The 16492-nt window shown below is 36.1% G+C and overlaps 1 protein-coding gene across 1 annotated transcript in view; it reads right to left on the reverse strand.

The window, feature by feature from the left end:
- Nucleotides 1–646: 646 nt before the first annotated feature.
- Nucleotides 647–16492, reverse strand: part of LOC129657255 (UDP-glucuronosyltransferase 2C1-like) — a 34599-nt gene continuing 18753 nt past the window's right edge. The window contains exons 4-6 of the mRNA XM_055587473.1: nucleotides 5456–5543; nucleotides 3305–3524; nucleotides 647–926 (exon numbers count right to left, since the gene is read on the reverse strand). Coding sequence (XP_055443448.1) covers nucleotides 647–926; nucleotides 3305–3524; nucleotides 5456–5543 — 588 coding nt within the window. The remainder of the gene's footprint in view (nucleotides 927–3304; nucleotides 3525–5455; nucleotides 5544–16492) is intronic.

A 16492-nucleotide genomic window follows, 5' to 3' on the forward strand; every position in this document is an offset into this window, starting at 1 on the left:
CAAATTAAGTACTATTATTATTATCAAATGAGTATTATCATTACTAATATCCAAATGAAGGGCAGTCTTCAAATACAAAGCAAAGCTTTGTATTTTAAGAGGGACAACATCTAATGTATGATATGAAAGAAAATTGATGGTGTAAAATGTGCTTTACAGATGAGTAGAAACCCTACAAGTTCCTGATCATCCTGACTGGAAGGAAAGCTCTGACTAGAGTGTGCTCTACATCACTCCTTGTCTAGTTCCTTTAGAATATGGAACCCAAAATCATGTCAGATATTAAGGAAGTATTCAATACGGTTAGTACTGAAAATAGAATTACTTGTTATGTTTGTAAGGCCTCAAACAGCATCTCAACTTATTGAACTGAAGGCAATGAATGAAGTAAACCACTACATCATTAATGGTAGCAACTTTTACATTGTTTATTTGTTTATCCTCTCTTTTTAAAGAAAGGATTCTTTTAAACCATAATTATAAATCATATGGCATATTTTTGGAGTGAGAGTTTGAACTTTGACTCGATAAGCTGAGGAATGGACAAGAACCCAAGAGAGTAGAAATCTGTTCAAATCAGTGCCTGGGATAATTCAGATGGATTTCATCAAGATTTCTAGTCCAACTGTTAAAAAAAAAACAAAAACTACTCTCTCTTTTTCTTCTTGGAAATTTTACCAAACTTCCCACAACAAAACAGGCAACATTTAGTGACCAGGAATATAATAGTTGCCACACAAGCTAGCAGGAAGCCAATCACATCCAAAGAGTGGTGCTGGTACCAGGTGAGGTCGTGAAAGGCTGGTCGAAGATGTTTGGCTCCTTTGTGACGCATGATAAACTCAATCCAGAAGACTGCTCGTTTGAGGGGCTTCACCGGTGTATCATGGTGAATTCTTGAAAACTCCATAGCATTCTCTTTATAGCTAAGGATTGAATATATAGATAGCCACTTGAAAATTTTGTTAACGACATGATATACCTAAAATTGTTATATACTATTAAAAGTATATTACATAATTATAAATATATTATGTCATAAATGATATCACCAAGAGCACAGAATATACATGAAAGGTTTTTTTTTACTCTTGAGATATTTCTAGATATGGTAGTTTATTAACTGAAATTTGTTGGATATTTCACAGTCTATAATAATTGGAGGTAGGGGAGAATTTCTAACTGGAAGTAGCATTTTAAAGATTCATAAAGAGGAATGTAGAATATGTAATTTGAGAATACAGAATTTTTATCTCTTTTGCTGAATGTGGTGCTGGGAACATAATAGTGACAGAAGCAGCATTTAAGGGGCAGAGCTATGAGAAAATAACTCTTCCTGTACTCCTCTTCCCTCTCCCCGGTTCAGTATTAGTGCTAAAAGAAGCTAGTTTTCAACAGCAGCAGGGAAGATTTCAGTCTGAGATTTTCATGGCCCTGACATTCCAGATGAAAACAAGAAGCTTGATCCTCTGGGCAAGAAGTAGGAGCTGAGAGTAAGTTGATGGTATGTCAATGCTACTCTTCTCAATTTGTCCCACCCTCTTCTTCCCCTGCTGAGTCCACAATACCATCCTCTCCACATCTGTGTCTCTATTCCTCCCCTGTAAACAGGTTCATCAGTACCATTTTTCTAGATTCTGTATATATGAATTAATACATTTGTTTTTCTCTTTCTGAGTTCTTTCTCTCTGTAAAATAGGCTCTAGGTTTAGGATTTTTAATGGCTCACTTAGAGGAAGTATTCCTTTGAGTTTGTGAAGGAGATGGAGGAAGAAGGTTATTCTCCCACACTGAAGTGCAATTATCATTGATAGAGAGTACAGAACATTAAACTGTAGAAAAAATAATGAAATATATGTAGAAAGTTCTGAGAAACAGAATTGTGAGCCAAAATAAAAAAGTATGCAAAACCCTGTAACCATTTGGTAAAAAAAAAAAAGACAGGTCTTTCTTAATATACAAGGATTTAATGAATAAGTACCTCTAGATATATCTCAGGAAAACAAGGAAAAAACAATAGCTCTGAGACACAGAAAAAAAAAAAATTTGTCAGATAAAAAATTAATAAAAACAAATCATTCAGGAATAGATATACCAAACATGCTGTGCAAAGTGGCTTCAGTTGTGTCTAACTCTTGCAACCCCATGGACTGTAGGTCTCCAGGCTCCTCTGTCCATGGAATTCTCTAGGTAAGAATACTGAAGTAGGTGGCCATTTTCTTCTCCAGGAGATCTTCCTAACCTAAGGATCGAACCTCTCCTGCATTGCAGGCAGATTCTTTACCATCTGAGCCACCAGAGAAGTCCCAAAATGTAGCCTGGTCCCATTTTTATACATTTTTTCTTTTCTATTTATAAATTAGCACAAAGAAATATCTGAAGTAATATTTCTATACTGGTAATAGGTTATAGATGCCTGAAGAGAGCTATATGATCTTTTTCAACTTTATTTCTCTATATTTCTGTCACATTGCCTAAATTCTTTATAGTAGTAATATCTGTAATTTTAAAGACATAATAAATGGCTTCCCAGGTGGCTCAGTGGTAAAGAATATGCCTGCCAATGCAGGAGATGTGGGTTGGATCCCTGCGTCAGGAAGATCCCCTGGATTATATAGGTTTTTATATATAAAAACCTTCATTTCCCCTGGAGAAGGAAATGGCAACTCACTCCAGTATTCTTGCCTGTAGAATCCCACGGACAGAGGAGACTGGTGGACTAAAGTCAATGAGGTTGCAAAAGAGCCGACATGACTTAGCACTGAGCATGCACATGACCGAAAAATAATATTAGCAAAAGTATGTGTGACTCTTTAAAAATAGTTTGCTGCTGCAGCTGCTAATTTGCTTCAGTCATGTCCGACTCTGTGTGACCCCATAGACAGCAGCCCACCAGGCTCCCCTGTCCCTGGGATTCTCCAGGCAAGAACACTGGAGTGGGTTGCCATTTCCTTCTCCAATGCATGAAAGTGAAAAGTGAAAGTGAAGTCGCTCAGTGGGGTCCAACTCCTAGCGACCCCATGGACTGCAGCCTACCAGGCTCCTCTGTCCATGGGATTTTCCAGGCAAGAGTACTGGAGTGGGGTGCCATTTAAATAAATTTAGCATTTCTTTGAGGATGAAATCTATTCTCCAGTAACAATAGGTAAATATTTTCATAGAATTTGAGAAGTATATGACAATAATTTATTTGATGTTAGATATGTCCTGGTGATTATATAAAAGTATTGAATTAAACTGAATGAAACAATTACTCCTTTTAAAATACCAATGTTTCTCAGAAAACTGTATACTTTATACTCACCTAGGGTTGTTAATAACTGCCTTCAAAGCGTTAAGCAGATCAGAACTCGTCATTCTCTGCAAGTCTAATTCAATAGCCGCTCCTTTGGCTTTAACACGAGCAACATTGCCATACTGATCACCAAACAGGGGGATTCCCACCATAGGGACCCCATGGTAGATAGCTTCATAGACACCATTGGTTCCACAGTGAGTGATAAAAGCTCTGGTTTTGGGATGACCTAAAAAAAAATAAATAAATCAGTATTCTAAATTGAAAGAGTTTTAGAAACAGAAAGCCATAACATCTTTATAAATAATTAATTCAGTTAGATGGCATCTTCTATATGATTGTGTACAATGAAGCCATATATAGATTCCTATAGGTGCTAAAGAAAGTAGCAATTGATTATTCCAGGCTAAGCAGCAATTAGTGATTCCAGCAAGTGAATCATTCCATAAACCTCTGAAAAATTTGTGCAGAGTTAAATGATAGAGAGTACCTGCCATTGGACAAGTAATTGGGATGATGATGCTTTAATAAACAGGATCGAGGGATTTAAGAAAAAATGCTTCTGTGAATGGAACATGGGAGAAGAGATATGCAGGGTTTCAATTTGAGAATGTTGGCAGCTCAGGATAGAAAGATAGACCAAGGAAAGTTCATTAAGTACCTGTTTAAGAAAACAGAATTGTGCATGTAATTTTATAGTAATCTGGAGCCATTTGTAATATGCTAGATGATGAAATGGTTTACCAGATTTTCTTCCCCCTAAATAGTTACTGCAGGGAAAGTGCAGAGAGGCGGATGGATACAGAGGAGAAAATGCATACAGAGTCAGGAAGGTGTTGCCATATTCTATACAAAAAGTAATGAGAACAGCAAAAGAGACACTGATGTATAGAACAGTCTTATGGACTCTGTGAGAGAGGGAGAGGGTGGGAAGATTTGGGAGAATGGCATTGAAACATGTAAAATATCATGTGTGAAACGAGTTGCCAGTCCAGGTTCGATGCACGATACTGGATGATTGGGGCTGGTGCACTGGGACGACCCAGAGGGATGGAATGGGGAGGGAGGAGGGAGGAGGGTTCAGGATGGGGAACACATGTATACCTGTGGCGGATTCATTTTGATATTTGGCAAAACTAATACAATTATGTAAAGTTTAAAAATAAAAAAAAAATAAAAAAAAAGGTAATGAGAGCCTTATCTAAAAGTACTTTCCTTTACCCTGATTCTGAAGAGGCAGAGATTATATCATAAGTGGAAGAATTATAAAATCCATATTTATGTTAGAGCTTGAAAAATATTCTATCCTTGACCAAAGTCTAGTCAGGCTCCTCTGAACTCTCTTCTCAACTAGGTCCTGGTTTGGGGGTTTCTTTTTTATCTCTGCGTTACCTAATTTTAGCAAGCATCCTATGAAGTCAGTTTCCCTAGACTCTTGAAGCCTTGATATTTGATCACCTCTCTGATTGTTGATTCATCCTTCACCATCCCCCTATTTGATACTTGATCACTCTGGCCTGCCTTCAGCAAGAATCTGATTCAGTTGTTTTTGCCAGAATGCCCCCCTTGTCTGAGATGCTTACTCTTATTAATTTTTCATCTAATGACCATCCACTCTGTACTTTGTCTATAAATTTTCCACTTTTCCTTTTTGACTCAGATTGAGTCCAATCTCTGATTTGCTGTGAAAGTCTATTGCAGTAGTATTCATTCTGATGGTCTTGGATAAAGTGTTCTTTACAGTCTTTTGGGGCTTCCAGTCTTTTGGGGCTTTTTTTGATAGCTCAATTCTTGGTAAAGAATCTACTTGCAATGCAGGAGACCCTAGTGCAATCCCTGGGTTGAGAAGATCCCCTGGAGAAGGGAAAGGCTACCTACTCCAGTATTCTGGCCAGGAGAATTCCGTGGACTGTATAGTCCACGGGGTAGTAAAGAGTCGGACACAACTGAGCAACTTGCACTGCACTTCACTTCAGTTTAGTCTTTAACAAGTGTCATGGATAGTTTTTTCTTTAACAAACTCTAGAAGAAATGTAAAGAAGCCATCAAGGTTTTTATTTCTTATTTTGAATACAAATTTTTTGGATTTATTTGTTATTGAGTAATTATTCAGATTATCCCTTATTTATTTCTGTTTAATTTTCTTCTCTTTGGTCTTACCAAGAAGATCATTCTGTGGAATCCATTCATATATCCGGGTATTGGCTCCTAAATTTTCTGGTTTCTTTCCTCCATATTTCCACAGAACCTGTTAAGGCAAGTGTCTTTACTTCATCTGAAGATTTTTAGAACCATATCTTGTCAGAAGGAGGCAGTTAACTTAGAATTAATCAGGTTTAATGCCTCCAGGTATTACACAAGCAATGAGGCCTTAGTGATTAAGTAATGAATGTTTTTAAACCATTGCCATTACAATCATATTTTCAAATGCTTACAATAATCCTGATCTATATACTAACAGGTTAATTCTCCCTTAAAAGATGAAGGAAAAAAGGACAATCTTTACCTGAAACAATTATGTATTGGCATTACTAGGTTATTCTGGTAAAAGGGATTTCGCAACAAAATTTTCAGAGGTAAAGGGGATGGATGTTATTTACCTAAGAGCTTGTTAGCACTCAGACCTTTGTTATATACTTGGTGGTGATATAGAATCGAGTATTGTCTTTATTATAATAAAATACACATACTGATATTTATATTTTAAGGTATTATATGATTAAAACTTACATTAGGCATTACAATCCACAATGTTATGAAACCATCAGCACTACCAATATCCCAAATGTCTTCATCATCCCTACATAACTCTGTATCATTCAGCAGTAACTCCCTATTCCCTTCACTTCATAACCCCTGGTGACCTCTATTCTATTTTCTGTCTCTACAGATTTAACTACTCTGGGAATCTAAGTGGAATCATACAGTACTTTCTGATTTAACATTATTTCACTTAATGTTATGTCTCAAAGTTCATACATATTGTAACATATCAGGATTTCCTTCTTTTAAAAGGTGAATAATATTTCTTTGTGTGTATATGTCACATTTTATCCAGTCATTTCATGATTGTGAATAATGATGCTGTGACCACTGGTGTGCAAGTAGCTGTTTGAGCCCATGATTTCAATTCTTTTGGATATATAGCTAGAATTAGAATGACTGGTTTGTATGATATACCCATGTTAACTTTCTGAGAAAACACAAAATGTTTTCCGCAGCCCATGGGATTCCCTGGTAGCTCAGATGATAAAGAATCTGCCTGCAATGTGGGAAACCCAGGATAGATCCCTGGATTGCGAAGATCCCCTGGAGAAGGGAATGAAAACTCACTCCAGGATTCTTGCCTGGAGAATTCCATGGAAAGAGGAGCCTGGTGGGTTACAGTCCATGAGGCCACAAAGAGTCAAACAAGACCCTTTCCCTTTCGCATGCATCATTTTGGGCTTCTCAAGTGGCTCAACTGTTAAAGAATCCACCTGCAGTGCAGGGATGCAGATTCGATCCCTGGGTCAGGAAGATTCCCTGGAGGAGGAAATAGGAACCCACTCCAGTATTCTTCTGATATCAGTGCGCTTCCCTGAGAGCTCAGCTGGTAAAGAATCCACCTGCAATGCAGGAGACCTGGGTTCGATACCTGGTTGGGAAGATCCCCTGGAGGAGGGAAAGGCTACCCACTCCAGTGTTGTGCCCTGGAGAATTCTTTGATGAAATCTGATTTTCTTTTCTTTTATTACCTATTCCTTTTGCCTCATACCTAGGAAATCATAACATAATTTATGTGATGAAGTTTTCCCTTAGGATTTTCTTATAAATTGCTGTAATTTTACTTCTAAATTTTCATACTTTGATCCATTTTGAGGTAATTTATATATATATATATATATATATATGATATGTCTTCATTCTTTTACATGTGGATATCAGAGTTTTATTAGTACAATGTGTCAAGAAGTGACTGTCCTTTTCCAATTGAATGGTCTTTCACACTTGTTGAAAATCAGTTAGCCATATATATGAAGGTTAATTCCAATTTGTCTTCTATTCCATTGGCTTATATATCTACCCTTCTAGTACCACACTGTTAATTTACTGTCGGTTTATAATGTTTCTAATTTCAATGTTTGAAAATGTGAGTCCTTTCACTTTTTTGTTTTTCAATATTGTTTGTCTATTTGTGGTTCTTGAAATTCCATATGAGGTTGTTAATTGGATATTTCATTTCTACAAAAAAGGCTGTTAAAGAGTTTTGATAGGCATTTAATAAAACTATTGATTACTTTGGATAGTGTTGACATTTTAACATGCTAAATGTTCCTATCCATGGACACAGGATGACTTTCCATGTATTTAGGCATTCTTTAATTCCTTACAATGATAATGTTTTGTAGTTTTCCACATGTAAATATGTAACTTCCTTGGTCAGATTCATTCTTAAGTATTTAAATTGTTTCATTGTTCTTGTAAAGGAAGTTTTAAAATTTCACAGTCAGTTTGTTCATTGATACTGTGTGCATAATAAGCAAAACTGATTTTTGTGTGTGAATCTTGTATTCTACACTTTTGTTAAATTTGGTTTTTAGCCCTAGTAGGTACTCTTGCCTGGAAAATCCCATGGACGGAGGAGCCTGGTAGGCTGCAGTCCATGGGGTTGCTAAGAGTCAGACACAACTGAGTGACTTCACTTTCACTTTTCACCTTCACACATTGGAGAAGGAAATGGCAACCCACTCCAGTGTTCTTGCCTGGAGAATCCCAGGGACGGGGGAGCCTGGTGGGCTGCCATCTATGGGGTGGCACAGAGTTGGACATGACTGAAGCAATTTAGCAGCAGCAGCAGCAGCTTTTTGTGAATTCTTGGAGATTTTCTATGTATAGGATCATATCATCTGCAAATACACATTGTTTTACCTCTCATTCTAATGTGCATGAATGCCTTTCATTTATTTTTCTTGTGTCATTTCCATGCCGAACTTCTAGTAAAAGTTAAATAGCAGCAGTGAAAGTAGCCTTTCTTGTATTTTTCCTGATCTTAGGAGGAAAGCTTTCAGGTTCCATCATTGAGCTTGATACTAGATTTTTTTTTTTTTTAATACTCTGTATCATGCTGAAGGCTTTTTTCACGCTTCCTAGTTTCTTAAGAATTTTTACCATGAAAGAAATTGGATTTTGTCAGCTTTATTTAATGTGTAGCTTGTAATGATTGTTTTGTTTTGTTTTGTTTTCCCTTGTTATTAAATGTCACTTAACTCTTTAACTGTCGCTTGCATCTTCTGAAAAATGTGTTACTATAAAAATCACACATTTCCAGTCATGCATAACATGTCTACAACCCAAATAACATTAAATTAATTAACTTTTTAAAAATTGTACAAATTTTAAGGGTTATTTTCCATTTATAGTTGTCAGAAAGTATTGGCTATATTTCTCATGTTGTACAATACATCCCTGAGCCTATCTTATAGCCAATATTTTGTGCTTCCTACTCCCCTATGCATATATTACCCTTCTGCCCTTTCCCACTGGTAGCCACTATTTTCTTCTCTATAACTGTGAGTCTGATCAGTACACTCATATCAAGTTATTATACTGATTGATTTACTTTTGCTTAACCATCCTCATATAAGGAAATTAAACACCATTTCATTATGGTGAATACTCTTTTTCAATATTCTACTGGATTTGATCTGCAAATATTTTCTTGAGTATTTTAATATTTATGTTTAAAACTGATCATGGTCTATAATTTTATGTTTTGTGATGTGTCTATGTGGCTTTTGTATCAGGGTGAATCTGGTCTCATAGAATTATTTAGTGTTCCCTTAAAATTTTTTGAAAATTTGGAAATGATTAGTTTATTTTATTGTTTACAAGTCTGGTAAACTTTACTAGTGATATGATCTCTCCTGGATTTTTCCTCTAGGAGAGATTTTTTTATTATAATTGATAATTCAATCTCTTAATTTGATATGTCTGTTGAAATAATCTATTTCTTTTTTTTTTTTGTCAGACTCACAGATATATTGAAGAAACTAGTGGTTACCAGTGGGGAAGGGAAGAAGGGTAATATAAGCCTAGGGGAGTAGGAAGCACAAAATATTGAGTATAAGAGAAGCTCAAGGATGTATTGTACATGAGGAACATAGCCAATAGTTTGTGGTAACTATAAATAGAAATTAACCCTTAAAATTTGTATAATTTTTAAAAAATTAATTAATTTAATGATTCTTGGGTCATAGACATGCAATTATAGATGACTGGAAATGCGTGATTTTTATACAACACATTTTTCAGAAGGTACAAAAGATAGTTAAAGAGTTAAATAACATTCAATAAAAATGGAAGAGAAATTTTTAAATTCTTATAATAAAAACATTGCTAAAGTCTTTTTAAAAAGAAGTGTATAATTTGACATTTATAGATTTTTATGGTGCAAATTTGCATAACACATTTCACTGGGAATATTTTAGGTGTATTTCAGGTGTAATTGAATAGGACATGTTCAATTGTCACATTCTGATTCAACCATTTTGTCAGATTTCTACTAAGACAGTAAAAGCAGATGTGGTAATAAAAACATAATATTGAGAGTTAGTACTATTATGTAAATGAATAATCAAAGTAATTCAATATTTGCTGTAAAAAATAAATTATTATAAATAAGACCAAAAAATCACCTTAAGTAAATTGAGTTTTTTAAGATATTTATCCATGACCTCTAGTTCGTCTAATTTTGTTGTGCAATTTTTATATCACTTTTTTCCTCGAGTTTTGTTGTGATATAACTGACATAACTGCACTGTGTAAGTTAAGTTGCATAATGATTCAACTTACATATATTAGGAAATGACTGTCACAATAAGCTTAGTGAACATCTATCAGCTTATATATGCATAAAATTAAATAGAAAAAAAATCCTGAGATGAGAAATCAGGAAGTTATTCTCCTGAAAATTTCTGTGTATAACATACAGCAGCATTAGCTAAATTTATGATGTATATTGCATCCTGGTGTTTATCTTATAACTGGAAGTTTGAACCTACTAACTACCTTCCTTCTATTGCCCCTTCCCCAATCGCATGCTTCTGGTAACCAAAAATCTGATCTGTTTTTCTATGAATTTCTTTAATTTTTTTTTGTTTTGAAGTATAATTGATCTACAACACTATATTAGTTTCTGTTAGACCACATAGTGATTTGATATTTCTATACATTTCAAAGTAATCATCATGATAGATGTAGTTACAACATGTAAAGATATCACATAGTCATTCCCCACACTGTACTTGGCAAAATACATACAAATATATGTAAAATATATGATTATCTTAAGTTGCGGATCTCTTAAGTGCAAATGCATTTTAAGAACCTTGTGTTTTTACTCCTCCCACCACACTTAGTGTTTTTGATATCATATTTTAAGCCTTCTTATTTTATATATCCCTTAACTACTTATTATGAGTATACTTGATTGTACTACTTTTGTCTTTTAACCTTCCTTCTAGCCTTATACCTTGCTGATTTACTAGCACTGTGGTATATTTCTCTTCACCAATGAAATTTTTCCTTTTGTAATTTTCGTATTTCCAGTTTTGACCTTTTCTTTCTCACTTAAAGAAGTTCCCTTAACATTTCTGTAAACCTGGTTTGGTGGCTCCAATCTCCTTTAGTTTCTGCTTGCTTGCAAAGTTTTGGTCTCACCATCGAATCTGAATGTGAACCTTTCTATATAGATTATTCTTGGTAGTAGGCTTTTCCTTTTATCATTTTAAATATGTCAAGTTACTCCATTCTGGCCTTTACAGTTTCTTCTGAAATATCAGCTGTTGTCTTAAGGGAGTTTCCTTGTACATAACTTGTTTCTTTTCCCTTGCTGCTTTAAATTTTTTTTTCTTTATATTTATTTTCTTTTCCATTTTAATTGCAATGTGTCTTAATGTGGTCCTTTTTGAATTGGTCCTGTTTGAGATTGTCTGTGCTTCCAACAATTGGATGCTTATTTCCTTTTGCAGGTTAGTTATTATATCTTCAAATATGTTCTTTGCCCCTTTCTCCCTCTTCTTCAGGTCCCTTATAATACTAATGCAGTGTACTTGATGCTGTCATGCAGGTCTCTTAAGCTGCCCTCATTTCTTTTTATTCTTTTTTATTTCTTTTCAGCTTCAGTGTTTTCTAGTACTTTATCTTTTTGCTCACTGACCTGTTTCTCTACATTATCTAATATACTGTTTTTTCCTTCTAGTGTATTTTTCATGTCAATTTTTATATTCTTCATCTCTATTTGATGGTGCTTCATATTTTCTCTTTGTTAAAAATTTTTAACTTCTCACTCTGTTCATCCAATCTTCCCCCAGTAATTTGAAAATCTTTACAACCATAATAATTGAACTCTCCATCAGGTAGATTGCCTGCTTCCATTCACTTAGTTCTTTTTTCTGGAGTTTTATATTGTTGTTCCACTTGATCATATTCTATCACCTCATGACACCTTACTTTCTGTTTTATTTTATATATCTTATAGTTTGGTTACACTGCTTGATCTTGGAGAAGAGACCTTTTGTAAGAGACATCCTGTGCATCCAAGCAGTGTACCCTCCTCTGGTTACCTCTTCATTTTTACAAAGCAGACAAGACAGGGTCTTGTCATTAGCTACTGGGATGCCCCTATTTGGGCTGCATGCATCCTTCTGTTATGGGTTTGAGGCAGCAGAGAGAGGGGCCCCGGGCTGAGCAGTTGAAGTCTGTCCCCTGTGGAACAATAATCCAAGATAAAGTTGATACAGGGGCAGAGAGGAGCTTAGTTCTGCTCAGGTAAAGAGTCCACATATTTTTCATTCTTGAGGTCAAGGAGACCTTTTCAATTACACATGTGCAGAAAGTCTTCTTAGGGGTCAAAAAGGGAGGGAGTGCCACCCCAGAATAGGTAGTATAAACCTTCCCACAGGCCTCTGAGATGGAATCCATCCTAGTTAAGAGATGCATGCATACACAGGGGAAGACTCTGAGTTATACCAATAAAGACTCAGAGCCAGGCAGAGCAATATCAGCCAGATGAAATTTGGAAAGAAATGATCCACAGAGTGATTTAAGCTACCACGAATCACAACTCTCTCTCTGAACCTGCCCATGTGTGTCTGTTCACATGTACTTTTCTTTTTTCTCCCAATAAACATTTCACTAGTTTCACTAATTTCTGTCTTTTTGTTGAAATTCATTTTTACAAAGCTAACAAGCCAGGGCCTTTTCACTTGCTACTGGCCCTCGCGGTCTAATGGCCTGGATTCAGTACTCTCACTGCCTAGACCTGGTTTCAATATCTGGTTAGGGAATTGACATCCTGCTTCAAGCCACTGCCTGCTAAATTTCCCTGAGATCAGATTGACTACTATGAGCCATGGGCTCCTCTGAAAGTAATACCTACTTGCCTTCGAAGTCAATGCTCTGAGTGATTGACTTCTGAGCACAGAATACCTAGGCCAAGGAGTCCAGGATTGGGCTCAACCCTTTCAGTCTTTGGGAAACACCTCTGCTAATTAGCCTACTTGGGGATATGATACTTAACAGTATTGCTTCTCCATCCTTCCTATCTATCTAATTGTAGTTCCTTCTTTATATCTTCAGGTGTAGATCTTTACAACCTGTCTTCTGCTTGTTCTCATCAATAATTGCTCTGTAAATAGGATCTATTTTAGTGTGCCTAAGGGAAAAGGTGAGCTACGGTCTTTCTACTCTTCCGTCTGTGCCACACTGCCATTATATTCTCTTATAATCTTTTTATCTCTATAAATCCATTAGTAATCTCCCTAGGATCATTTCTAATTTTAATTTTTTGCATCAACTCTCTTTTTTCTCTTTTCCGGTTTAGCTAAATGTTTGATAATTTTGCCGACTTTTTTAAAGTACTGGCTTTTTATTTTATTGATTTTCCCTGTTTTATTTTTAACCTATTTTTGTTTGTTTATCTCTGATCTAATAATCATTACTTCTTTGCTTTGGCTATACATTGGTTCAGCTAGCCTTCTTTTTAGAGTTCTTTAAAGTATAATCTTAGATTGCTTGTTTTAGATCTTTCCTCTGTTTCAGTGTAGTCACATAAAGCTATAAGAGCTTCCCCGATGGCTCAATGGTAAAGAATCTGCCTGTCAATGCAGTAGACATGGGTTCAGTCCTTGAGTTGGGAAGATACCCTGGAGTAGGAAACAGTAACCCACTCCAGTATTCTTGCCTGAAAAATCCCATAAACAGAGGAGCTTAGTGAGCTATAGTCCATGGGGTTCCAAAAGAGTCAAACACTACTTAATTACTAAAATTCAAAGTCAATAATTAAAAATTTTTCTATGGCCCTGCTTTCTCACCACATATTTTTTGTCTCTTTTGTTTTCATTCATTTAAAAAGATATTTTCCAATTACTCTCATGCCTTATTCCTTGACATATTGATCCAATAGCAGAAAATAGCTCCACTTCTTTATAGATTCATCCTCTTTCTTTTACTGTTGTCATAATTTATATACTTATGCATTGTGTTCCTAATTACATAATTGTTTTTAAGCATTTATATATTAAATTTTTGAGATTTTTAAAAGTTAGATATATAGCCAGAACTACAAAAATACTAACTTTTATAATTGAATTTACTCCAATTTCACATCACTGCAGATCTTTATTTCTTCGTATAGTTTTGTGTTACTGTTTAGCAGACTTTTATTACAACCAGAAAGTTTTCCTTTTGCATTTTTTATAGGGAAAATCTAGTGTTAATGATGTTCCACAACTTTTGCTTTTCTGGGAATGTCTTAATTTGTACTTCAGTTTTGAGGACATTTTCATCATATAAAATTCTGTTAACAATTTTGTTTTTCAACGCTTTGAATTTAACAACTTACTGTCTTTCCAAGGTTTCTGATGAGAAATTGGCTGATCACTGTATTAAAGATACCATATATGTAATGAATTCTTTCTTCCTAGCTACTTTCAATATTTACTCATTATCTTTGGCTTTCAAGAAGTTGATTATAATATGTCTTAACGTAGGTTGCCTTGAGTTTATCCTACTGGAAATTCATTAAGCATCTTGGAGGTATCAATTCATTCACGCTAAGCTCTTCAGTAATGTCTGAATCTTTGCAACCTGATAGACTATAGCCTGCCAAGCTCTTCTGTCCATGGGATTCTCTAGGCAAGAATACTGGAGTGGGCTTTGTGCCCTCCTCCAGGAGATCTTCCTGATCCAGGGATCGAGCTCACAGCTCTTAAGTCTCCTGCATTGGCAGGCAGGTTCTTTACCACTAGCGCCATCTGGGAAGCTCCGTATAGATTCAAACCTTTATTAAATTGGGGCTATTTTAAGCCATTATTTATTTTAGTATGCTATCTGCTGATTTCTCTCTTTCTGGAACTCTCACAGTATATATGTTAATTCACAGGATGGATCCTCACAACTTTTATGCTTTGTTCATTTTTCTTCTTTTCTTTTTTTTTTTTTTTTTCTGTTCCTCAAACTTGATAATTTCAATTATTGTTTATTAACATTTGTCACCTTTTCTTAATATCCTTCACTTCTGTTAGGTCCATACCATTTCTGGCCTTTATTGAGCCCATCTTTGCATGAAATGTTCCCTTGGTATCTCTAATTTTTTTGAAGAGATCTCTAGTCTTTCCTATTCTGTTGTTTTCCTCTATTTCTTTGCATTGATCACTGAGGAAGGCTTTCTTATCTCTTCTTGCTATTCTTTGGAACTCTGAATTCAAATGGGTATATCTCTCCTTTTCTTCTTTACTTTTGGCTTCTCTTCTTTTCACAGCTATTTATAAGGCCTCCTCAGACAGCCATTTTGCTTTTTTGCTTTTATTTTTCTTGGGGATGGCCTTGCTCCCAGTCTCCTGTACAATGTCACAAACCTCCATGCATTTTTCATCAGGTAGTCTGTCTATCAGATCTAGCCCCTTAAATCTATTTCACACTTCAAATGTATCAGTTCAGTTCAGTTCAGTCACTCACTCGTGTCTGACTTTTTGCGACCCCATGAATTGCAGCATGCCAGGCTTCCCTGTCTATCACCAACTCCCAGAGTTCACTCAGACTTACATCCATCGAGTCAGTGATGCCATCAAATGTATAATCATTAGGAATTTGATTTAGGTCATACCTGAATGGTCTAGTGGTTTTCCCTACTTCAAATTAAGTCTGAATTTGGCAATAAAGAGTTCATGATCTGAGCCACAATCAACTCTCAGTCTTGTTTTTGCTGACTATATAGAGCTTCTCATTGGAGAAGGAGATGCAAACCCACTCCAGTATTCTTGCCTGGAGAATCCCAGGGACGGGGGAGCCTGGTGGGCTGCCATCCATGGGGTTGCACAGAGTTGGACACAACTGAAGCAACTTAGCAGAAACAGCATAGAGCTTCTCCATCTTTGGCTGCAAAGAATATAATCAATCTGATTTCAGTGTTGACCATCTGGTGATGTCCATGTGTAGAGACTTCTCTTGTGTTGTTGGAAGAAGGTGTTTGCTATGACCAGTGTGTTATCTTGGCAGAACTCTATTAGCTTTTGCCCTGCTTCATTCTGTACTCCAAGGCCAAATTTGCCTGTTAGTCCAGGCATTTCTTGACTTCCTACTTTTGCATTCCAGTCCCCAGTTAACATTTGCATTCCAGACATCCTGGAATGTGAAGTCAAGTGGGCCTTAGGAAGCATCACTACTAACAAAGCTAGTGGAGGTGATGGAATTCCAGGTGAGCTATTTCAAATCCTGAAAGATGATGCTGTGAAAGTGCTGCACTCAATATGCCAGCACATTTGGAAAACTCAGCAGTGGCCACAGGACTAGAAAAGGTCAGTTTTCATTCCAATCCCTAAGAAAGGCAATGCCAACGAATGCTCAAACTACTGCCCAATTGCACTCATCTCACACGCTAGTAAAGTAATGCTCAAGATTCTCCAAGCCAGGCTTCAACAATACGTGGACCATGAACTTCCACATGTTCAAGCTGGTTTTAGAAAAGGCAGAGGAACCAGAGATCAAATTGCCAACATCTGCTGGATCATGGAAAAAGGAAGAGTTCCAGAAAAATATCTATTTCTGCTTTGTTGACTATGCCAAAGCCTCTGACTGTGTGGATCACAATAAAAATGTGGAAAATTCTTCAAGAGGTGGGAATACCAGACCACCTGACCTGTCTCTTGAGAAAAC

Source organism: Bubalus kerabau, chromosome 7, assembly GCF_029407905.1.
Source record: "Bubalus kerabau isolate K-KA32 ecotype Philippines breed swamp buffalo chromosome 7, PCC_UOA_SB_1v2, whole genome shotgun sequence".
NCBI classification, from domain to species: Eukaryota; Metazoa; Chordata; class Mammalia; order Artiodactyla; family Bovidae; genus Bubalus; species Bubalus kerabau.